Source organism: Sapajus apella, unplaced genomic scaffold (genome assembly GCF_009761245.1).
Source record: "Sapajus apella isolate SASKATOON/1434 unplaced genomic scaffold, GSC_monkey_1.0 scaffold23, whole genome shotgun sequence".
NCBI classification, from domain to species: Eukaryota; Metazoa; Chordata; class Mammalia; order Primates; family Cebidae; genus Sapajus; species Sapajus apella.
Window position 1 is genome coordinate 7,383,537 of NW_022436963.1, and position 26,268 is coordinate 7,409,804.

Sequence of the window (26,268 nt, forward strand, 5' to 3'; positions counted from 1 at the left end):
AAAAAAAAAAAAAAAAAAAAAAAAAAGAATTGGTGATATTCACGATTATGTCTTCAAAATTATGGGTGGAATCTCATTAGAAATAGTACATTCCTTCAAAACACTGTGAGAATTACACACTTTTCACCTTTCATTGAAAAATAGTTACTATAAAGTATAAATTACTGTACATACAGCTCTGTATATGCCAATAAGAGAGGTGCTTATATTAATATGGCTATCAATCTATAAAAATGCTGGATGAGAAAGTCAGTCTGCAAGCTGAAGTTAAAATATGAGTCTCACTGTTCTTGGACTGGAAAAGGAGCCACGCCAGGTGTTTGAGATCAGCCTGGACAACATAGTGAGACCCCACCTCTACAAAAATAATTTCAGTTAGCTGTGCATGTTGGTAGGCCTGTATTTCTAGCTGCTTGAGAGGCTGAGGAGGGACGATCACTTGGGCCCAGGAGTTCAAGGGTGCAGTGAGCCACAATCACACCACTACACTCCAGTCTGGACAACAGAGCAAGACCCTCTCTCTCTCTCTCTCTTTTTTTTTTTTTTTTAAATTAAAGGAACGATAGAGGCTCTTCAAGGGGAAACTTATTTCCATCCCAAACCCAGTCTACAAATTCTAAAACTGAAGTTCTGATGCAAAAATAATTCTACAGAACCCACTATGTTTGCAGGAACTGTAAATTAGAGAAAACCTTTTTTTCTATCCCCAATAAAATAGTTGTACCCAAAGTAAAATCAACTGATTTCTGGCTTCTATTCAATTTTTCATATTTACTTAGCTTAATATTACTCTGAATTTAGAGTAAAATGAAGGAGCAGCAAATATTAAAATCATCAAAATCCTCCACAAAAAAATGTCCAAAGCATTTGTTATACATAACAATGATGTATTTTCCTCAGAGAAACATACACGGTGCCCACTCATTTTTACATAGGTTCCCCAAAAATGTAGACTTCACCAAAATGTGACATTACATAGTGTGGAAATTCCAAGCACCTTCACCCAATATGGAAGAAAGTCCAGTCACAGGATGGTTGGGTTTCTCTACAACCTGAGCTAGTATTGTGTGTAATGAAGTGATAGAATTCACATTTCATAAGAAAAGCCATATAAAGGAAATAAGATATTATTTTTCTAGAAAGTGATTTACAATAATACTAAGAAACTATTTTTTTAAATTCCTTCCCCTTCTTAGCATTTACAGAAAAAGCTAACATATCTTGAGAGATTTACTATTTGCTGATATTCATCCACACGGTAGTACCAATCAAAAGCCAAGAGGACGAGAGGAACAGTGAAAAGAAAAGGTTTTTTTTTTTTTTTTTTTTTTTAAAGAAAAGTACAGATGAATGATTAACTCTTACCAACTTGGAATCCCTTTTTCTGGGCCAGGACTTAATAAGGCCTACCTGGGGCCATCCTTCAATTTTGCTGCTGTTGTTTCTCCGAGGAATCTCAGAAACATACTGAAATATAAAACGTTTCAACTACAGTGCCAATTGTGTTCCCTCAGTCTTCACCATTCTAGCGGGTACAGATAAAGCACCAGAACAGCAACTCAAGCAAAAGCCAAAGAGAAAAACAACATGCAGCATAAAGCCCTAGTTCTATAAATCGGAGCTGGCTCAGCAAAACGTTAGTCACGGCAAGTCCCACCAAGGCCAGGATCGGAAAGGTGTAAGCACCAATCCCTGGCTACGCCTCAAGGGTTCAAAACCATTTCTAAATATAGAACCCACTTTATGTTTGCAGGAGTTATAAATCAGGGAAAACAACTTTTTTCTATCCCCAATAAAATATTTGCACCCAAAGCAAAATCAGTCGATTTCTGGCTTTTTACCAGTTTTGCTTGGGCATAAAATTTTCTGACACTTCACCAGAAATGTCAGCAATAGTATAAGGCAGCTTTAAAGAGGGATATAATTTTCTGACCTGTGGATAACCCCTTTAACCCCAACAGGAAAAAGGGGGAAAAGCACACCTGAAACCTGGTTTTTCCAGTTATTACTATAAATGATAGAAATTATTTTTCTTAGTGGTCAAATCCTTCCTTACAGGAAGTATTGATCTTTGAATTTGGTGAGGGGAGGGATCATGCCTGTTTTACTGCTATATCCCCAATACCCACCCAGCACAGACCCTCACTTGAAGAATGATTTCAATAAATAGTCAAGGAAGGAGAAGAAGAAGAAGGTGGGGGGAGGAGAGGGATAGAGAGAGAGAGAGGAAAAGAAGTAGGAATTGAAAGTGAGAGGTTCAGATGAAGATATTTTCCCCTCTCCTTTTATTTCTGTCTTCATTTTTCTTGAACTTGCAAGCATCCAACTTGATAGAAAACCATTTATATCTTTTGACAGGGCCTCCTGTCTGAAGCCAGATATACCATCCAATGCAGTCAACTCAGGTTCCAGAAAGAACCACAGCAATTCTCCATGGAGACAAAGAAAAGAGAGAGTGGAGTGAGACAAACTCAATGAGTGCTCCTTTATCCAACAGCATTCAAGAGCATGACTGCTGCCTCCCATGTATGGCACAGCACACTGCACAGAGCCCGCATAGTCAGTGGGCTCAGGGAAGGCTTGGTGGAAGAGGTAACTCCTGCTCTGGCTTTGGAGGGGCAGGATTTGTATAGGAAGAACCAGAGGCGTGGAAACGGGTTATAAATCTCAGAATTAAAGGAGAGGCTGGCTGCACAGCTAGCAGGACAATTTTTCCCCAAAGTGCTTCATGGAATATATTCAATGAAAACCATATTCAGAAAATTGAGGATTGAACGGAACGGCACTGGTTTTTTTTTACTGCAGACCTTCTCAGTGCTTTTACTATGCAACTGGAGCAGAAGTGGCAGAAGATCCCATTTGTAAATCAAAATGGATTGATTTGGGGGCATAAAAAAAATGCCTTTTCTTACTAGCTGTATAAATTTAGCAAAATGTTCAACTTTGATGAACACATTTCATCTTACCTAATATGGAAAAAAATGATAGTCCCAATCTTAGTTGTTATGAGAAGTGAACACTAAAAAGAACACTAAAAAAAAGTGATTAATTTAGTGTTGGCACTTAATTAACACCACATGTATTACTGTTGCTGCTTCTGCTCCTGTTGTTTCTATTATTATTATTACTAACTTATGTCATGAATATAAAAAAGAAAAATGTAACATACAGCATTTCTTAAACGGTTTGGTCAGTTTTTCATCAGATATTCTTTGGAAATGCTAGGTCAGCACATAGTGCCTAGCCTAGTATACAGTAGGTGCTCACTATGTATTTGTGGAGGAAACGGGGCAAAAAAACTGACCCTAGCAAATAACAAATTGCAGAACACTAAAAGGATGCTCTGGGAAAGGTGTTTTTCATTATTTCTTTGGGCAAGAGGCCTCTGAAGTCTGTGAGGAGTGACTTCATCTTTTGCTAGAAGAATGAGGGATTGAAAGCACAATGTTCAGCTTTGGGGAAACATCACAAAGAGTTTATTTTGGTAGAAGTGTTTGAAGTGATTCTATAATAATGAGCTCACGCCTGCTGCCAGGCACCAGCCATCAACTTGAGCCTGCTTGCAGACCAGTGTACGCGGTCCCTCACTGACAGCCCCTTCGTCAAACATGTGATGCCCATGTGCAGGAAGGATCCCAGAAGACTTGCTCCAAAGATGGCTCCCTCCTCTCCAAGAGGGCACACTGAGGCCCAAACAAGGAATCAGCTGACCTGGAATCCAAAGTGAGCTGAAGACTGAGAGAGCTGGGGAGAAGCCTGCATCTTCTGGTTTTACTCGGTTAATTTTCTGGAAGGACTTTGAACTGAATCCCAAAGGATAGTTTTTGTTTTTTTTTAGTCAATTGCTGCATACATTTTTGGAGATAGCCTCATCTGTCATAAGTCACACGCTAATCTCACAAATAGTTACTAGAAATGCACAAGTTTCATGTAAACCCTCCCCCTGAGTACAACACAGAGATCCTGATAAACCTCTCCAGCTTCCCACTGGTTTGTGTATAAAGACATTCTTGACAGAACTGGAGTTTACTGGAGTGGAGATCTGAACGATTTGGAATATGACACTTGTATTTTTACCAAACCCAACACTTAATATCTGTCCACCTGAATTTAAGCATGAGCATCTACATAGAATTTGAAGAGGAAATGAAGTCATCTAAAAAGCAGTTGAAGGGAGAACTTCCCATGGAGTCCACAGCACAAAGAAAAGTCTCAAGAATTATTGCAGTTTCCAAACTTCAGACTGGGAGGTGGGTATGTGCAGGGCAAACCGTAAACTATGGTAAGAAAGACCAGACACAATTTTTCTAAAATATATGATATATACATACACACACATACACATATATATATGCATACACACATATGTATCTCAACTGTATGCCATATAAAGAAAGTACATGGTCAAGACTTCCTGCATTCAATTCAATTATTATATTTCATTTTAACTGGTAAACCTGGAAGTAGTTGGGAGAAAAGCACAGTTAATTCTGGAAACCTGTTAAAGTTCAAGAAAGCTTCCAGGACTCTGAAGACTTGTTTCCAAGAGGTCAGAGCTGCCCAATTCTTCCTACACTAAAAATATAACCGGAGATGATTATCCACAATGATTGCACATTTTCTCCGCCAGGTTCATTTGAGGCAATAGGTTAAATGATATGAACCTTGATATAACTCCTATAGTTCATCCAACTAGATTTGGCATGCACACTTTGCCACACGCTATCAACACACCCTGCCCCTTGTCCAGGGAACCACTGCACACCCATAACCCCTCCCAGTCCTATCTTCTGAGAGTCAGAGCTCATGTTCATTTACCCTGTATCATATCTTCTGAAAGTCAGAGTTCATGTCCATTCACCATAAAATAGGAAAAAAAAAAAAAAAAAAAACCACACACAAAAAAAAACAAAATGACCACATAGTGAAGTTCCTAGAGTGTAGTGTATGTATGTATGTATGTATGTATGTATGTATGTATGTGTGTGTGTGTGTGTATATATATATCTCTCCACAGCAGAGTGTAGATAAAAAACTAAAGGCCCTGATAGGACGCTTGAGGTGTGAGAGCAAAAGGGATCCCTATATCTCAAGTGCTTTAATATTAAGAGGTGCAGGTTAGGGCAGCAAAGGGAAGGCAAAAGGGAGGGGATAAAGGCAGGCAAGGAGAAAAACTTGAAGCTTCATTAAATGAGTGGATGAAAAACTTGTAGAAAAGGTTTGGATGTATGTGTCCAAGCCTCCCCCATCCCACCCTACCCTACCACCCATTATCATGGTTGTGTTTCTGCCTGTTGGCGTACTAGATTTGTTCTGCTCCAGAAAGTGAATTAAGAGTCATTAGATTTGGGAATTAGAACAGTTCTCTGGGGTCCATGCTTTTAATTTCTGATCAGATCTCTGGGAACTTTTGAGAATGAGGTTTTCCTGCAGTGTGAGGAAATTCAGTCAGTTCTAGGGGGATACCCAGTGTGGTATGTGAGAGTGGCAGAGAAATATTCAAGGACTATGAACCACCAGGATTGGAAGTCAGCAATGGGACAAAATTAGCAGATGAGCAGGATGCCTTGTTTTGAAATAACTTGGTACTGGAGTAAATGCATTGGTCTGGTGGCTTGGGTGATGGGTCAGAATAAAGGGTTGCAGATCCTGTGTACAGAGAAGAAAATAATATTGCTTGCCTCTCAATAGAGCAACTATACTGACTACCCACATTGATTTGATGCTTTTTTTTGAGGTTTAGGTTGCCTCAAATCCTCGAATGAGCATCCTTTAGTAAACTCATTGAATGATAAGGAAATCGCTACATATTACCATGTTTTATTGGAAAGAGAAGTTGTCCTTGACTTAAGGAAGAAGAAATTACTGGCTTGGGCTTCCTACATTGGAAGAATCAAACCTGGGATGGATTTTCAGATAAAATGCCCATTTCATGTCTTAATATTGAGGTACACACAGTCATCAGTGAATCAAGTTTTACATTTGGTTCCATATGCTATGCGTTATGGTATATAAAGGTAATTAAAGTATGCCTTATGGCTAATAAAAATGAAGTTAGAAAGTTAAAACCAAAACAATGTCAGGAAATAACATGTGTGTACAATATGCTAGTAACACAGATAATTTTCAAAAGTGACTTTTTTAAAAGTATTATAAATCTTTCAAAACACAGTGATTTATTAAGCAAAAAGTCTGAACAGTTTGCACTATTAAATTTAGCTTTTAAGTTGCTGTGTCATGGGCAGATCTTTTGTTCTCCTAGGTTAAATTTAGCCTTCTGCATTTTGTTCTCTCCACAGCTCCATGTTGTATCATCATGCAGTCAATTTTCCGAACTGCTCAGGAGAAATGCTCTGGGGAGTTATCATGATAATTTCTCTTATGGATTTTATAATCCAGAAATAGAATTAAATAAGCCAACAGTGACTTATTGCCATCTTCCTCCTTGCCCCTTCCCACCTATACAGTCTTCTCATAAAATAAACCTTCCTGAGGCATGGAATGAAATGGGGGGTAGGGGGACGCAGTGGCCAGAGGAAAACCATTTCAGAAATGTGTTTGTTAAACAAGTGCAAGCCATAAATTGAGCTTAGGAGGGAAAGGCAGTTAGAAGAAAAACTGAAAATTACTGACCTGAGAGTCAAGCTGATTGGAGCAAGGGTGAAAGCAGCAATTTGGAGGATAAGCAGAAAGGAAAAGGGATAGCAAAAGAGAATAAAAGGAAGGAAATGAATTAGTTTTAAACATATAGCCAACAGATGTCATATCAGCAGGTTTATAACCAAACAAAGCAAACTTTTATCTTATATTACCCCCAAAAGCCCTGGGCATGCATTGTAAGCTGTTATGTTAAATATCATACTGAAGAAACTAGTATCTGCTCTGATATGTATAATTACAAAAAGCACTGATGTGAACCAGAGATGTGCTCCCACAACACAATGACAGCATCAGCCCTTCTCTGGAGGAATATTTATAGAGAAAGTTCCTATCTGTGTGCATATACAATTTTATTATTTAATAAACTGAAATGGAAACTACTAAGGTATTAGACCTGGGTAAGTGCTGATGCCAGAATGATTTTAGTTTGAACCAGTAATTTGGATGGTTATATCCTATGAGATATTTTTCCTTCATCCCTGAAAACTGAAAGGAGCTGAGCAATTTGGCTTTCGGTTCAAAGATTTCCATTTTAGATGCTTACAGAGCACTGCAACTAGCTATGATCAAAGACCTCCTGAGGAGGGTTTTTGGTGGTGTGCCACCCACCTGTCAACCTCCCCAACAAGGACAGAGTAACTTCTCAAGCTAAGAGTAATTTTTTTTCAGTCAGGAAAATGAATTTCCAACTTCATCACTGAAAATATCAAGTTATCAAGTTATAATACTTTTTAGCTTGTTTGTATAAAAATACCTAGCATGCCCTTCTCATTGATTAAAACAATAGTCTCTGTTGTCTAGCAAAAAAAATGAAATAAAATGAAACAAACCAAAAAAATATATTCATCTTCCAGGCTGCTACAGGAGCACATAGCGGACATTCATTTTGTTGATCTGTAAAATGCCCTTTGCAAAAACAAAGTGGATAAACAAATACTTTTCCAGCTTTCTGCTCAATGGGGCCCCACCATTCCATACTCTAAAAAAAAGTAGTTTTAGGTATTTCACATTGGAAGGAAAAACAAAACAAAATAAAATAAATCCTCAGGATAAAGCTTAAGCTAGAACATTTCAAATGAAGACAGTGTTGACTACCATGATAGAACTGAAAAAGAAAATTTAAGATTAACCACATGGGAAAAGTGTTGATTTGATAATCCCTTGTATCTGAAATCCCCCTGCTGAGTGTTTTGTGATCATAAATGCACAATGATTGAAAATGATAGTTATGTCAGGACACGATCACTGTGGGGACTTTGGCAACACTGGCCGCAGCTGCCATTCCAAATCCTTCTGGATCAAAGGTAATTAAATCAAGGTCCGTGGCCAAGCCTTAGGAAATCCTAAACTGAAATAGCAAGCACACATCTCAGAGTAGTTGCCTCTTTCAGGGGCTCCTAGTTTTCATCAGATTCTCAAAGGTGTCTGTGATGTCCATGACCTTCCCCAAAAGGTTGCTAGGAATGGCATATAACCATCTGCCACTTGTTTTCAAGAAGTTATTTCAAATACATTAACAAATGTAAGTGAAAATTACTCAGCAAGAAACATTTATATCAAAACAAATAAAACTGGCATGAAGTTTTTTCCATGTACCATGAAGCTTCTAAAACATATTATCATAATTTAAAAATAACAATAAAGCTTAAGTTTATGTTTTGAACAGAGCTCTGAAAGGCATCAAGGAAATTATGTTAGCACACTATTGAGCAAATCAGAAGAAAAAATAACATTCTCTTTCTCAAACTTAGATAAGACTCTTTTAGGCAACTAAAATGATTTCTCAGTGTCCAGATGTCTGGTAATATTATTTCTCCAGCCAGATAATTAAGTGGAAGCCTGTTTTCCATTCTGATGTTATGTCTTATGAGTAGAACCCCCAGGGATCCAGCCTCCTCTCCACATTGGGGAGGTATGTGATTGAGGTCTCAATTTGGGCATTCTCCATTCTCTAGATATATACCAACAAAATCCCTAACATATTTAAGATAATTACATGAAAAGTCACCAGACTGATTCCTTCCCATGGGTGGGATGTGAGAAATATAGTAGCAGTAGGTCTTACTTGACAGATTCTATTAACCTCTCTCTTTCCCCTAAGTCACCAAAGGATTAATTCTGAAACTCTAAATAAAATTCAGAGACCTTGATGGGCACTGACACAGCAGCACTACATATTTCACTGCCTGCAAGGTTTAATTAGCCACTAGGTTGTGTAATATACATAACATCTGACATTGGGGATGGAATAGACTTCAGCCAAATTTGAGCCAACTCTCAGAGACTCGTTCAAGGCCCACCACCCACCTGGTTGCAAACTCCCCTGAGCTCCCTGTAGTCCAAGGCAGAAGCTCCCCACTGGGCCATGCAAGAGTTTACAGGCATAACTGCATGTGGGACCACACTAGAGAAACATGCACTTTAAAAAGTAAAATCTATAATGGCTGATGAGAAACATCACTCACATGGAATTTAAGAGGTAAATGCATTGTGTAAATGCTAGCCATGTGCTATCTGGAATGGAAAGATTAATAGAATAGAAAGTAAACACATACTGTCTTCTGAGACAGAAGAGGGCCAGTGTCAAGGCTGTCTGAGTTATTCCTAACCCTGTACCTTTTGTGGCGTACAATTGAAGTTCTGGAATATTTTAGAACATTTGCAAAAGAGGTCTTTTCACTCTGGTAGATCACATTAAAAGCCAGAGACCACAAATTTATTTCAACTTCAATATTTTGGTTTTCAAAATTACAAATTTAATTGCAAACATTTTTTCATGACTCCAAGATGGAGATACATGTCACATTGCTAAGAACTCTTTAGTTCCCAATATAGTCAGGTATGAATTTTGTAGTTTAATCCAGCAAATGGCAATATTGCCGAATTAAAAAAAAAAAAAAAAAAGCTGCTTGGCAACTGGAGGAAGATGTTTTAGTCAGAATACACACGTAGTACAGCAGACAATGCTTCAGAAAGGGAGGCCAAGCCTGAGCCCTCTTTTTCCCAAGAAACTTCCCCTCTGAATCTCCACCCCCACTTCCTTAGGGGCCTGGGCTGGGGCTGGGGCTCAGACGTTTCCCAGACAATGCTCTGCTGCTGGACTCAAGACACAGGCAGGCAGAGAACTGGGACAGACTCAGGTCCCACCACACGTTTTATGAATTACAGTGCCTGGGAGGCATCAGCTTTAAGGAGAGGCAAAGGCAGAGATAAAGAAAATGTGCAGAAAGTACATAAAGATAAATGCCTGTAAAATCACTGCTGATTTAATGCATTCCACATTGAAGAAATAAAAATCTGAATATTCTTGATGATTTAAAGGCAAGAGTGTCCAGCTAAGATCTGTTTGTCCAATTAGACCATTAAGTTGTTTATATGTAAACGTTTGTAGTAGCTTGTCCTGATTTTCAATTACAGTCCTGGAGGGGAGGGGGCTGATTTTGCATAGAAAAATCCCATCTAAATGTGAAGCACATCAGTTTCTCTCCTGTATGCTAACACAGAGGTAGATCTCTTGCGGCCCAGCAGCAATGCCTGCTCAGGAAGGCTCTCCATTGGCTGCATGACTGCTTAGTGCTGTGGTACTAGCTTCTTTCTTCCGGCCCATTAGGGAAGGGATTGTACTCAATGGCTTATCTGTCAGCCCTGGGTTCAAATCCCCACTTGATTCTTATGAGCACTGAAACCTGGAGGAAGTTACTTAATCTGTATAAATCATAGTTTCTCATCTGTAAAATGAGAATAATGATAGTTTCTGTATTGTGGGTAAGACTAAAAGGTATGCAGTATTGCAAATCAAGTGCTTAGCAGAGTACTGGCATACTGTGAGCATAGACTATACATACCCTGGTATTACAAATAAAACTAATATAATTATCAGTATTATTTTCTAGGGCATCCTCCACATAGTTCACAGCCTCTCAGAGTAGTGGACTAGGAATCAGGAAACTCACATTACAGTTTCGCATTTTTCTGACCATAGGCCCAATCTCAGGAAGGTCATTCAACTTTTAAGATCTCAGTTTCCTAATCAATGAAAGAGACATGATCATAACTTTCCTGTGATTTCATGCCAGTTTTTTAAGAAAAATTTTGGCCTTAAAACATAGTTCCAAAATAGTCATGTAGATCCACCTATAAAATCACAGTGCCCCCCGCTTTTTAAGAACCAGGAGACTAGCAGAACATTCCTACATTTTAAAATTAAAACAAAGCCCTTTCAGGATTCTAATTTGGACAGTTACCTCAGAAAAAAAGAAATCCTTCACTTTATTGCTAAAATCGGTCACATTGAATAAAAATCAATTTATCATCAAACTAATGCTAAGATTATGAAGAGAAATATTAATTTAGAGTTTGAATGTACCAAATACTATATTTGAAAATGTTGAAATCTTATTGGAAATTAAACTGTTTGTTTAATACAGAGACAATTAATGTTGAGATTTTTGTTTGTTTATTTTCTTAGAGACAGGGTTCTTGATCTATGGCCCATGCTGGAGCGCAGGGGCTCATAGTTTACTGCAGTCTTGAACTCTTGGACTCAAGTGATCCTCCTGTCTCAGCCTTCTGAGTAGCTGGGACCACAGGCACCCACCACCACACCTGGCTAATTATTGTAGTTGTAGATACAAGGTCTTTCTATGTTGACCAGGCTGGCCTCAAACTCCTAGGTTCAAGCCATCCTCCCACCTTGGCCTCCCAAAATGCTGGGCCACCACATGAGCCACCACATCTGGCCTTAAAAATTTATTTGTTTTAGCATTTGACTGTTCTTAATAATATACGTGTTCCACCTTACCTGGGGACTGATTGCTTGCAAAGCATCATTTGAATAAGTTGTTAGTGATTCACTGACTTCTAACAAGATTCACAGCCATAAAAGGATAAGGACGGAAGATCACTCGAGTCCAAGAACTGGAGACCAGACTAGGCAAAACAGTGAGACCCGATCTCTACAAAAGATTTTTTTAAAATTAGCCAGGTGTGATAGTGTGCACCTGTAGTCCCAGCTACTCAAGGGACTGAGGCAGAAGGATCACCTGAGCCCAGAGGTTTGTGGCTGCAGTGAGCCACGTCCACACCACTGCACTCCAGCCTGCATAGCTGGCAAAAAGTAGAGGTGAAATTTGAACCCAGGTCTTTCTGTCACTGAAGCCCATGATCTTTCCACAAGATGATAGAGAGCTACTCTATGTACATCTTGAAGTCCTTTAGGGTCTCACAAATGTCTCAATCAAAGCTGGTCAATATTCATAGGTTTATTCAAAATGTGGTGATTTCTACCATATGGACTGAATCTGGGAAACACAAATTCTGCCTTATTGCTGAACCAATAAGAAATCTGCAGAGGTTATGGAGTTATGTAAGTTTTTTCAAAAAGTTCTTTCCTTACATGAAGTACAGGAAAAACCATTGACAGTAAGCTTAGTTTTAGAGTCTACACTATACATAAATATAATATAGATATGATTTATCTGAAAAACTAAATATTCTGATACAATATTCCCTGTTTTTACACAGAATTTGCTATCATGTAGGACCTATTCAAGTATATGTATTTAAAAAGGTCCTCTTAAGAGATAAACCTCCAGGAAGGATTTGTTGTGGTGTGCCAAGAGACATCCAAAGGATATGAGCTCCTTCCTTCTTCCCCTGTCTTGAATGAAGAATTCCCAACTATATTCTTTGGTTTTTGTTGTTGTCATTGTTGTTTGCTCAAGACAAAACTAAACCACAAATATTTATCTGTGATGGAAAAGAACTGAGGTTTTGGGTAGTCAAAGCCCCAGTTTTTTACTCAATTCCCTGGAAAAATGCTAGATCATGGACATCACTCAAGAAAGTTGACCACTATTTTCTTCAACACTTAAGAAGCTTATAATCCCTCAGTGGATAAGCCAATTGCATTCTTACCATTCCACAGAAATGTCACCTTTCACAGGCCATGTTCCTCACTCACAACTTGTTTCTAACTTGTAATATGAACGTACAGTCCAAAGCCACCACAACGGGAGATGGGCACCCATGCAGTCCGTGTTCTCTCACTGTCCACAATTTACATGACTGCAAAATTTACCTCTCCAGTTCTGCAATCTTCTTGTCCTTGTCATTCTTCTCATTCTCCACCTCCTTTAGGATCTCCAGCAACCGGTCCACTTCCGCTTGGGCCTTGCCACACTCATCACGGTAGTAAGACGCCTCTTTATCGAGCTGTTTTATTCGGTCTGCGAACTCAGGGTTCATCCTGGAGTCATCTTCAATATTATGTGCCTTCAACGTTACATTTTTAAAGAATGCAATTAAGACAACAATTTAGAACAATAGATAGTGCAGTCACCAATGGCCCAGAAATTAACTTTGGAGAGAAAATCACCACCAGAGATTTATGGGTATATTGTCAGCGAAAAGGCAAAATAGAAAAAGCACACATTTCAGCTACCTTAGAACAATGTTGATTTTAAAATAATATTACAGTTTCACAGGGGAGTTTCTTTGATTATTGATATTTTGTTCCATTAAAAGTTGCTACTTTTAGATTTTCTTTCCACCAAAAAGTGGGGTTAGAGACTGTGATGTCTTTATTCCCGGTTATTAGGCAAGCAGAACTAAGACAATTCAACTCCTCACAGTTAAAGAGGTGATTCACACAAAATGCTTCCATTTCCAATACAAAGACACCAAAACAACACAATATTGGATTACTTTCCAAGAACTATCAAGGGCATATGTAAAGCCAGATAATGTATAAGAGATTGATTGATTGACTAATAATTGAACATTTCATCCCACAGAGAAATTTCAGGAGGAAATGTAGTTTGAAAGGAGGATTGGAGGTGAGAAAGGGCTTTCCAGCTAACAGTTATACCCATAAATTCTCATTTCCTTGAATAAATTTAACCTAAACCAGGAGGAGGATGAGCTAATTCATGAACAAGTACACAGACAAGAATCTGCAAACACATGCATGGGTGAGTGGCAGCTTCACACACGAGAAAAGACACAGGCAACAACACAGCAACAACACTGCAGAATAATTTGCAGCCAAAGTATTTGTGGGTTTGTGTGTGAGAATGCGTTATAGCTTTTTTTTTTCCCAAAATAGGCTTTTGGCTGAAATATTCCCAGACAGATAGAAATAACACTGCACTGCAACGTTTTGCCTACCCCTTGTTTCCCATTATTCCTAATTGACTTCTTCAAAGAGCAGGCAGGGAAAAAACAAGTCATTTAACAACAGTGCACATTCAACATAGAAAGTTCAGATAAGTCATATATGTATGTATCTCCAAAATCCATGGGTGGCATAATCAAATGTTAACAATTTATAAGGACTTAAGTTGTTCTGCTGTCTTGCTATATGGAGCAGATATCCACTGTGTTTTTGTATACTTTTTTGAAAATTTCAGGGAAAAAACAAGGCAAGCAAGCTACAGCTACTGTGGGATTGAATGAATCATGCATGGTTAGAAAAATTAATACTAATACTACTGTTAGAAGTTTTGACAGTCTTTGCAATGATTTAGTAGAAAAAATTCAAAAATTAGTATAAATAAAATAAATTCCATATGACAAAATAATCATTTTAGAAATAATATTTTTGCATGTAACATATTATTTAAGCATGAGGATAAAGGAGAAAATTTTGCTTTCCTGTTCTTAAATCTAAGATTTCCTTATTTAAGAAATAAACTCAACTATACAAAAGAACTTGAGAAAAATATGTCAATTCAACAGATTATCAGGTACTGGTTTATTCCCGTTCACCAATATTTCTCAGAAAACATTTGTTTTCATTTATTTACTATGCACTCTGTGTCTCATTATAACACATTTTTAAACTTTTTCAGTACAATTAAAATGATCTGAAAGGGATCCTGAGCTAACACGCCTTCAGGAGTATAGTCAACTGGTAATTTCATTTTAAGCTTAAGTAATGAATATTTAAATTCCCTAATCTCCACTTTAAAAATGTAGAGCAGAAATCCTATTTTAAAAGGAAGTAACTACTCCATATACCTGCTGCTATTTGTGATAATATGAATTGTTACTTTTGTTACAGTAAAGCATTTAAAATATGCAGCTTTTAAATAGCTAAAGAAAAAAAGGCTTTGTGTTAACCTCTTTCACTTTTATACTGTATTACCATTATTTTACAGCAGTTAAATATCTTTTCATGACATTTCTTGAACTATCCAACCAGTGCTATTAAGATCTTTAAAAAGGAATTAATGAACTGAGTAATGAGCAGCTGGAAGCACTCAAAACAAATGAATATATTTTGATTGCCTGTTTCTTACCAGAGTTAAAATTCCTTTCCTGATGCTGATTTTGAAAAATTCACAAATAGCTAGCAGTTAGCTGCTGTGGCTTATTTTGGTTATTATTACTGTCCCTTTTTAATAAGTGAGTACAGGATTACTAGTTGTGAGACCAAGATTTTAAATCCAGTTCTGCATCTTATATCTACAGGCAAATTAATTAGCCTAAAAATAGTGAAAACTACAAAATGATAAACATGGGGGGAGATATTATTCATTTGTGTTTTTATTATAATTATTATTTCATAATATGCATTCCAGAAACCTGGCTAATTCAGCTGAGTTAATAGGTTTATTTGATTTTCATTGACAAGATACTACATATTCCTTTAAAAAAGCCTCCTGGATAGCTTTACAGAGAAAGCATAGCCTGCTAGTCATAGGTATGTACACATATTCCTTATTTTAGCTCCTTGAATAAAAAAGGATTACCCAAGGCCACTTTTCAACATTGGGTGAAATCAGATGAGTTTATAGTCTTTTCAAACCAGTAAGTAAGTATGGTTAAAGGACTCATGGGATGTTTAGAAGCACAGAAAGCCTAGGAAAAAACGTGCCTGAAGCCAGACTGTGCCACTGTTGACCTCATATGGTGCTGAAGTTAGGTAATGTTATTAGAATGAAGACCAGAGTCAAGTTTGCAGCTGGCCTGGTATCTACGTTAATAGATCACACTTCAAGTGCTAATGAGACTTCCATTTAAAATGAATAGACAACCTTGGCTGGGCGCAGTGGCTCACGCCTATAATCCCAGCACTTTGGGGGGCCGAGGCAGGTGGATCATGAGGTCAAGAGATCAAGACCATCCTGGCCAACATGGTGAAATTCCATCTCTAAAAAACCAGCTGGGCATGGTGGTGCACCCCTGTAGTACCAGCTACTCAGGAGGCTGAGGCAGGTGAATTGCTTGAACCCAGGAGGTGGACGTTTCAGTGAGCCAAGATCATGTCACTGCACTCCAGCCTGGTAACAGAGTAAGACTCCATCTCAATAAACAAACAAACAAACAAACAAATAAATAAAATTAAATAAATAAAATAGACAGCCTCAAGAATACCTGTGAGTTAAATATCTCTATCCCTATATCAGTATCTACTGATTTCCAAATAAAAGAACTTATGTCAAGCCACTTTCAATCTTGGTACCAAAATTCTTGGAAGAGCTACTAAAATATCATTTAAAATATTTTTAAATTAGTAAAAAGCTTTAAGAAAAAGTCATATAAAGATGAGAGAGAAACAACTGCTTCTTGGATCATTACTAGGGTCCATGTAAAGACTCAATGAAAGAGAGAGTTTCACATGACTGGGAAGGTTGGTGAGTCCCCAGCTAAACTTGGATATTAGAGGCAAAAGTCTCTAAAGAATTTACAAAAGATATTGTATATAACCAGCTCTATTCAGCCTGAGTCACAGCTTTTCAGAGGATGTGCTGAAATTTTTAACCATTAACAAGCATGAATATGTTCTACCATAATCTACAGACACAAGTGATTCTAGGCTAAATAAAATAGTGGAGGAAATTGGGCTTATTAAAGCTAATGCTTCCTTCAAAATTATAAGTCCTGAGCCTCCTCTAAAAATAGAATGAAAGAAGCACTTTATTTGTATTTAGGCAATATTCTTGCCTTTTCAAATCACAACATGAGTTTTTTAATCTGGACTGGCAGCTTCTCATAGAGATCAAAAGTAGGTAACAGATTTGGATCTAACATACTTTAGACACTACAGCAAAAAAAAAAAATAGATTTGAATAAATCATGATCACAATAAATTCCTACCATGGCATTCTAATACATTCAAGACACAAATTGAAAATGAACAGTCATATTTTTCCTTAAGAATCTGTTGGTTTACAATTAGCTCCCCAACAAGGTCTGGAAGGGCTTGCCCATTCTATACTTCTAAGGAACATCAACTTTGTCCTCCTGTTTTCATTAGTCAGAAATTTACCTCTTAAAAACACAAATTGGTGTAAGTTTTCTTTTGACGGTTTCAGACTTTATTTAACATGAATGTAGCAAGCTCATCATCACTTTCAAGGATATCCACGAGTCATTAAAACTAAAGGAATATCAATAAACATTCTTTGCTTAATATAGAGATTTAATTCCAGTGATTAACCAGGTCAATTTAATTGCAAATCCGGGTATCTGATTCAGCTCAAAAATATTTCTTAAAACATTTAGAGCAACTCTCAAGCATCTTAGAGAGACAAAAAAATGGGAAAAGGACATTTCAGAAATGTCTGTATTACATATTACATCAGTAAGTTTTGAGGGACTCCCAATTATGTTTCTTGTATTTTTATATGCAAGGAAATTTCCACACAAATGGGAATAATCAAAGCAAACTCTGGAGCCTCACTGATGTGGGCAGGCCTCTGGGTTTTGATGTGAACTGACTTTAAAAGCCTAGATCAGGCATTAAGAGGTTCCTGGCCATGGCTTGGGAAGAGCAATACATTAACCTATAATTATTATAACCTAGTAGTTATTTTAGTGAAAGAATTTGTAACAACTGCTTCAGGAGGGCAAAACTTCAGATTAATACTATATCTAAACGAAAGTTAAGAAGCCAAAAATGGCTAAAGTCAAACTATGGGGTTGTCAAGTATCAAAATCATACGTTACAAGTTTATTTACACTTAATCTTATAAAGACTGGTCATTGATTATTTCCAATAAAATGGCAGTTCATCATTCCAGATCCCTAGAAAGGAAAGTATTAACTTTGGTCCAGAAACCTGCTGTGAAGCAAGGCAGGGAACATTCAATTATTACATTATATAGCACTTTCCCTTTGAAGTAGATCCTACCAATTTTAATTAAAAATCATTTTCTTAAAATAAATAGTAATGACCATAAAATAAAAGCAGAATGTTAATGAATGTATCTGATTATTTTTCTTCCCTACTGTTTATGGGTTTTAGAAATAATTTGCTAAATTTATGCAGTGTAGAAATATGATTCTCGATTGTGGCATGTTGGTGGTTTAATGTCCATTAACAGCACTTTAAAATTCCTTTCATATCTCAACAGCAGAACAAGGTATAGAAACTATTTAAAAAATTATATTTGACTTCAGACTTCTAAACGAAGTTTCAATCTTCTCATAATTCTACATTATAAACAAAATATTACATATTAAAAGAAAATTTTAAGGTGATTATAGAGTTATAACATATTAGAAAATTAAATTTTATTTTAAATATGATGAACCAATACCAGGCATCATAGCTGAGCCTTAATAATACATTTGGAAACTAATAATGAGGTACTTTGAAATCTTATACACCTTAGTTTCTTTTTTCTCTCTCTCTCTTTTTTTTTTTTTTTTTTGGGTAGAGATGGGGTTTGCTATGTTGCCCAGCCTGGTCTCCAACTTCTGAGCTCAAGTGATCCTCCAGCCTTGACCTCCCAAAGTTCTGGGATTACAGGCATGAGCCACCACACCCAGCCCCTATATGTCTTAGTTCTAAAGGAAATTATTCACGATTCAAGCTAACTGCATTCAGAATATTTACAAATTTACATATTAAAACAACCATACCAAACAAAAATTCTTTTCATAGATGGAACAAATAGGATATGTATAAGTAAATATAAACAAGTATTCAAAATAATTATTATGTCTCTGTCTCTGTCTCTCTTTCTCTCTCTCTTTCTCTCATATACACAGAGGAACCAACTGTATGCTTAATACTTTTAAAGATCCCCAAAACCAAAAATTTAATTATTAATGTAATCATTTTTAATTATGGGATTTCCTAAAATTAGCAATGTAGAGAACTGAGGTAATTCTCTAGCTGTCCTCAAACAAAACATGGAGCTTCAAATGTTTAGTGTTATTGCAAATAATACTTGAGTTTTTTAGACATTGAAAGCCTGAATCAATTATAGGGTGTATGTTTGCATGTGTGCATGTGTTCACACATGCTATAGGCATGCCTGGAATTATCTCTTAAATAGTGGTAACTTTCCTCTGTGCTGGGAGATACTGGTTTAAGAGTGAATCAAATACTTTTCAGATATATGTTTTAAAAATAATAAAAAGAAACTGCTATATCCGAACAATGACTGTTTAGGCATTTATAATGCAGCCCATTATGTTCCTGGGACTGTCCAGTCCTGTTATGACCTACAAATCAGGAAGATCTCACTGAACATTAACAAGATCTTTTTCTCTCTCTGGAATGAAAAATGTCTGCCTTTTGGCTTTTGTTCTGTGTTTTTGTAAACACTTACGTAAAATGTGAGCCGTGCAAAATATGCGTTCAGAGAAGATAGGATTTCAAACGGATAACTACTGGACTGAGGGGTCACAAGTGTGGGGAACATCAGAGGGGTCTCAAATGTACTCTGACCAATAGCAAGATTGCACCCAGTGCCTCCAAATCAGTCATTTGTCTCGTAGCTACAAGGATATTAGATGAAGCACTAAATTGAGAGACCCAGAAGGTCTAGAGATTTATTAAAAATTTTTGAAAGACTCCTGATACCATCCCTGCATACAATAACCACAAGGGCTATAGCAAAGAAGTTATTTGAGACTGATGAAACACATAACATTATTTGTTTAGAATTAAGAACCAAGGGAAGAAGGACGACCCAACTGAAGATAACCTGCACAGTATTTATAATAATAAGACAAAACTCCAGGAGTAGAATGGTAGTTAAGCTACAGAATGGTTATAAGAAAAATAATGATATAAAGGCAAAATTTTAGGTTCTAAGAAATGTCATTAGACATCACTTTTTTCAACAGAGTGACTAAAGTAAAAGGAGATAAAAAGTAAAAAGTTCCTTTCTACTCTAGAAATACAAATACTTGCAGGAGCACTTAAAAGCCTAATCCTTGTTTCCTCGGATGCAGTGTAGACTGTCAGACATAAAATTGACAATAAAATTATCTTATTTAACAAAAAACAACTATATTATGGTTCACCAAAAATTTGTTAGGTGATCATATAGAAAATAAACATACAAGAATAAAAGAAATTTCTTAGCTATCACTAACTGATTAGAAAATAAACAATAAATATATTATTCACCATAGCAACCTAAAAATTACATATATAGAGATACTTAAGACTATCTTTAAGAAAATATACCATGGCCTGTATCAGGAAAATTTAAAACTTTGCTGTACAAAAACCACTGGAATAAATAAAAGTTTGGTCATGTTCATGAATGGAAAGAAATAATATTGGGAACATATCAATAATTCTAAAATTATCTTATAGATTAAATATAATTAAAATTAAAATCAATAATTTTGCTTTTTAATTGACGAAGTGATCCTAAAGTTTACTTGGACTGATGGAAAATTAAAGGCTAAAAATTTAAAACAAAATAAGACAAAATGAAAAGCAGAAAGAAGGTGTAATTCATTTTACTAGGTATTTTAAAATAGCATAAAGCTACAATAATTAAAATTTCGATCCAACAAATTAGAGACATTGATAAAGCTGAACATATGCTTAGAAACTAAGATACTCACCCAAATAAGAATTTCATATGCAATAAAATAGTATAGATCAGCGGATAAAGACAGAATTGTTTGATAAATGGTGCTGGATAATTAGTTGATGATTTAGAAAAATATAGTTAGAATCTCACCTCTCAACATGAATCAAAATAAACTAAAGATGGATAAAGGGCTTAACTTGATATAAAAAAAAAAACAACATTAAAACATTTTAAATATAGTTAATTGAAATCAGAGAACATTTCCCAGAATAAAGGTAGTGAGGAAAGCCTAAAGAAAAGTACAGGTCAAGAACCTAAAAACTATTCTCTATATACATAAAAAAATTTAAGCTAAATAAAACTGCCACAAACCTGGTAAAAATTCTATATAAAACACAGAATAACTCATATAAACCAAAGAAGAAAACAGTAAACTCAAAAGCAAGTGCTCAACTGATTTAAACAATTTACATAAGAAAATATATAAAAAGCTAATAAATGCACTGAGAAACCTCAACTTCAGTAGTAATTAAAGAAAGAAAAGTTAAAAGGGAAAAAATTTCCACCTAAGCATTTGTCAAAGTTGTATGTAAAATGACAATTCTCAGTGTTGGCCAGGGTGCGGCAGAAAAGCCATCTTTAATCAGTGCCAAAAGAAGCGTGCTTTGGTGGAATTCCTCAGAAACACAACCTAGTAGGAACTATTGGGATCTTTACAAATCACTGGCCCAGGAAGGAGGCAGGCACGGTGGCATATGTTTGTAGGCTGAACAACTCCAGAGGCTGAGGCAGGAGAATCCCTTGAGACCAGGAGTTTGAGACCAGCCTGGACAACATAGTGAGACCTGGTTTTAAGTTAAAAAATACCAACATTGGGAGAATAAGCAAACAGAGTAGAATAGTTTACAACCATTAAAATAGTATTTTGGAGGAATAGTTCATTATATAGGAAAATTCTAATAAGGTAAAAAAATAGAATATAAAACTAAACACTTTGACACAATTTGGTAAAAAGTAGAGTATTAGATAAGAAAAAAGGAACAAAAGAGGGAAGAAAAGAAGCAACAAAGAGAAGGGGAAGGCAAGAGGAGAGAGGATAGAAGAAAAGAAAAAGAGAAAAGAACAGCAACAACAAAAAGATGTCTAGGTGGAGAACAATCCAAATGTCCCAGTGATTATTTCTGTCTGTGGTAAGTTGTCCTGTTATTTTTTAATTTTCCTCTGTAGCCTTCCATATGTTTGCAAATTCTCTACTGCGACCATTTATTATGTTTATAACTAAGAAAAACATAGTCATTTTTAAAAGACAATTAAGGGTAAAAAAATCCATCATGCTGCATCCCTATCAGTCCAAAAAAGAAGTGGACACTGAGACAGAGGGAGTTAAAATAATGAGAGTTTGGCTATATTCCCGGGATGCCAAACCAATGGGTTAGATTAATTAACTTGGGGAGAAGAGTCAGTCAATAGCATTTGAATTAGTCACCAAAAAGACTTAAAAGTTCACACTGGCATATTAGAGACGCACCACTGGGTGAAGTGAAGTAAAAGTTGATGATGTAAAAGTGTCACTGATATTTCTAGAAATGGTCTAAAAGCTAACAGAGTTATTTCTTTGGTCCTACCTATCCTTACAGGGATAGTGAACTCCTAGCATGGTCCTGATACATTTTTGCTCCTACAGGAACAAAGCTCTCCCCATCTGTCCTGCACATACCCAAAACATAACATTCTTAGGTTTTCTTCCTGTTCCTAACTTCCTGTTCCTAGTAAGTGTAAAACAATTGCAGTGGAATTACTTCACTGATTATTTTTAAACTTTTTTGAAACGCTAATTTTTCCCAGGGTGAGTTTTTGAGCTTGAAGATATTCCAATCTTATTTGTCTTTTTTCACATCTCCACTATCTTCAGCCTGCTTATTAGCACTTCTATTTAAATGTTAAGGGAAAAGAAACTTGAACTGATTATTTTTTGCTTCTCTGCTAAAATCCACATTTTGAAAAAGAGGTTAACAAAGATGCTGCAGCAGGGTTTTAGGAATTCTCTTTGCAAAAATAAAACATGTTGTAAAGAATGGGGAGTGGAGGCTGAGTCTAAATGCACTACATCTTGCAGATCAAGTTGTATGTATCCTGAAGCAGTGGCTTAACAAATAAAAAGTTGTTGGTGGAACTGTTTCCTTTATCCATGTTATTCATTTTTTCCATAAGGGGATTTAGACATAGGAGGTGATTAGAATGCATGATAGCACAGATCACATCTGCCAAATGATAAACTCTAGCCACCTTTATGAAATATTTTCCCAGTAAGCCACTTAAGTTCACAGAACAAAAAAGCTTTTGTTCTTTAATAAGTTAAAAAAACCTGTTTCGTATATTAATAAATGCACACATCACTAGGATAAAAAAACTCATGGTGGCACCTGGATAGTTTTACAAATATTTTTACTAGTTACCTGTTTTTTGGTACTCTATTAAGCTATAATCAGAATTGTTACTATCTGTTATTAAGAGACTATATTATGGTTTGTCCTCAGCCAAATGGCATGTTTTTAACTCTTACAAAATCCAAAGTAATGACGGGTATTTACTAATCTCAAAGAGCATATCCCTATTTTTAAATGTAAACCTGTTTTAACTTCTATCACTTAAATAAAACAGACATTGAATTGTTTGCTATTTTACGAATGCTGTTATCCCTTTTGGCCTAGATATAGTTGTGTTTGAAGGATTTAAGGAAGAGTTCCATAAGCCTAGATCTTCAGCTGACTTTTGTTTTTCTACAATCTTAGGACTGAGGTTAAGAAGGAGGTAGTATCAGAACTGGCAATATTTTCTTGAGTTATTAATTTTTAAATTTCACATTCAAAAGAAATGGCAGTGGCCTCAGCACAGATCATTTCTTTTGACAGAACGGAAAGGGGAAGAAACTCATAAATATTTTCGAAACCTCCCCAGTATGGCACACCGTGACTGGTGATCAATGGATCCTCATGCTTTGATATGTTACAGCGGGAACTTTCACAAATGACTTACTGGGTTGTACATCTGATTGAACAACTGCTCAGCTTGCTACATTGCAAAGTTGGGGAGGCATTGAGGCACAGACAGGGAAAGAAGGAAAGATCCAGAAAAACAGCATTAGCTCAACAAATCCAGTGCATTCGCACAGACGAGTTAGTTGTTAAAAAAGAAGAAATTTCAGTTTCTAAACATTCCACAGTGAAAGTGAGATGCTCTAGGGAAATACAAATGTTGACTTTGGCTCCTAAAAAAGAATAGCTGGAATAAGAAATTTAAGGTTTGTGTTACTTTCCCTTTCTCAAGTTAAATAACCCATGAAATAAAGAAAGCTGTCCACTTTTGATGATACATGAAGTGCTGGCCTCCAGCAATGAATCAGAAGAAGTACTTTTAGCCAAGCCTGCAATTTATTACCTGAACTTCAAAGATGGTAATAATAAAAGATTAATTAAATCTTATCATTGAATTTATAGTTCTTCTTTTATATTAACACAAGTCTGAATTTTCTATTCAGTTTATCTTCAGAAAAATACAGATTAGCAAACAGCAGGTTAGCAATAGCAAAACATCAGTAGTTAAGGCTTTATCGGATTTACTTAAACTAAACGGGAAAAGAAAAAAAATTAAACCAGCAGGACCAAAATAAAGTGTTCTCCATTGCCTATTACCAGTTTCTACTGTTGTCTCAGAATTAGTAGAAAATATAATTTCCAAGGATATTCTATTATGTTTCAAGTGCTTTAGAATCTATAATGTTCTCGTCTATTTTGTGTTAAATATTTAAATGTTTGTAGATTTAAATGTACTGAATATTATTGTAAATAGCATCCTCAAGTTATATTTTCTAAATACCTGCACTATTAATCTGGGGCTCAACGTCAAGGTGTGCAATATTGTAGAAACTATTACTTTGCTTTAAGCTAAGACACAATTTTAGGAGTCTGAATTACTTTTTCCTTCAACTTGGATGAAGTAAATGACAATGTTATTTATCATGGTTTAAAGAAACTCCCTCCTGAAGTATAACATAATTGAAAAATTACTAAAGAGTGTATATAATATTTTGAATTGTTATTGCTTCTCAATTGATTTCTAGTCACATAGGTAAATTTACTCCCCCATTTTGAACTTCAAATACTCTATTGAAAGGCAAAATGATCTATGTCAATTATCAGTTTCTTCTCAAAATACACTTAATTATAAAGCACGCTCATAATTTGCAATTACACATTATTTGGTTAGTATCATTTCATTAGCTTCACTAATACCAGTAAAAATTTCCTCACATATGAACACTTATAAAATGTGAGATGGAATGTATAAGGGAGTTGGTTCCTTTTCTGCCTATAACCTTTCATCACAAAGTATTGAAGACATCTTAAATTAACACAGTATAATAAAGGGTTAAAGTAATTATGTGTGTGAATGTTCTCCACAGACTTTTATGTAAAAACTCCCTTTACCAATGTGAAGCATTGTTTATAAGACAAAAATAAGTTTAAATCACCGTTTGGATTTCATTGCCACTGGCAGACAAGGTTTCTGTTCAACTACACATATCTACAATGTTGTATAGATTTTATGACAAAAATACCTGGATACTCACAAACCTCGAGCAAAATTCCACTGGGAATTTTTGGTGTATTTATGACATAATAAAACTATTATGTTTTCAGCTTTCATTTAGTAAACCTTTATATTTTATTCACAAGTCACGTACCCTTTTATTTAAAAGGAGGCCCAGACACACTTAAGCTTTTATAGCTGCTTATTTTTCCATGAGTAAATGATGTGTTTATATGTATATTCACATACTGTTGGCTTATATTTTCAAATATTTCATGTAGATCTCAATTTTTTTAAGGTGATGGGTATTTGAGGTTTTTATGGAACTATTTATTAGCAGAAATTAAAGACTACTGAAAAAATATTTTAAACTTTTGAATTTAGTTAATGCTAGACAGCCAAAAATAACAAAACAGCATCTGTAGGTTAGACATAAAAATATTTAAATTATAATTACCCTATTTAAACCCACTGCACTATGCATGTAGAAGATAGGGTATAAGCAAAGATTATGTATACACTTAGAAATAAGTTATCTTTTGATAAATTAAATAGGTCATATACAGCGAGACAACCATATTTGTTACTTTAATTCTAGTGACTTGGTGGAATGTTAAAATGCTGTCAGGAATAATGCTAAAATGTTTACAGGATTTGGTCTGTGAATTTCCGTATGTGGTATCTACCTGCGAGTCAAAGGAAACCACACACTCTAAGTGATCTCAGGGACAAACCACAGCTATGTTGAAAGAAACTATATTGAATTGCATAAATGTTGATTTATTAAACTAGTCAAGTCGTTACATTAAAACTGTAAGCATCAATATGTGAATCTCTTCCTTTTAATTACTAGATTTCAAATTCCTATAGATGACTTACATTTAAAAAGAGGGTGTTGAGCATGTATCTGCAGAAATAATAAATGGGGTCCCCTGATTTCTATAAACAACAGCTCATCAGAGTGGATGGAGGGCATCTTTCATGCCCAGGTCTATTAGAAGCCATCTTTCTTCTGGACTCAGCACACTGTGACTAAGGTAAAACAGTGTAGAGGATGGTCATAAGGAGCCAGTGAATTTCTCTTTCACAAAGCTAGCTTAGAGCATGCCTTATAATCACAAAACTTTATTAAATAAAACATATTTTTCATAAGTTCATCTCTTAATGTGCATATCATAGATAACATTTTGTTTATTTATATACGTATTTTATTTATATACATCAAGAA

General features: G+C 35.8%; 1 protein-coding gene across 25 annotated transcripts in view; it reads right to left on the minus strand.

Annotated features, from left to right (window-relative positions):
• ERC2 (ELKS/RAB6-interacting/CAST family member 2) overlaps positions 1-26,268 on the minus strand; it is a 951,823-nt gene that overhangs the window by 463,835 nt on the left and 461,720 nt on the right. For 13 of the 25 annotated variants that reach the window (XR_004272355.1, XM_032289514.1, XM_032289512.1 and 10 more), the window contains 4 exons: positions 23,487-23,522; positions 13,828-13,857; positions 12,740-12,933; positions 6,634-6,645 (listed from right to left, as the gene is read on the minus strand). Coding sequence is in view for 23 of the 25 variants with exons in the window: in XM_032289514.1 (XP_032145405.1) it covers positions 6,634-6,645; positions 12,740-12,933; positions 13,828-13,857; positions 23,487-23,522 (272 nt within the window). In the remaining 2 variants the exon portion in view is untranslated. The remainder of the gene's footprint in view (positions 1-6,633; positions 6,646-12,739; positions 12,934-13,827; positions 13,858-23,486; positions 23,523-26,268) is intronic. The other 12 variants (XR_004272356.1, XM_032289536.1, XM_032289520.1 and 9 more) reach the window with 4 other exon arrangements.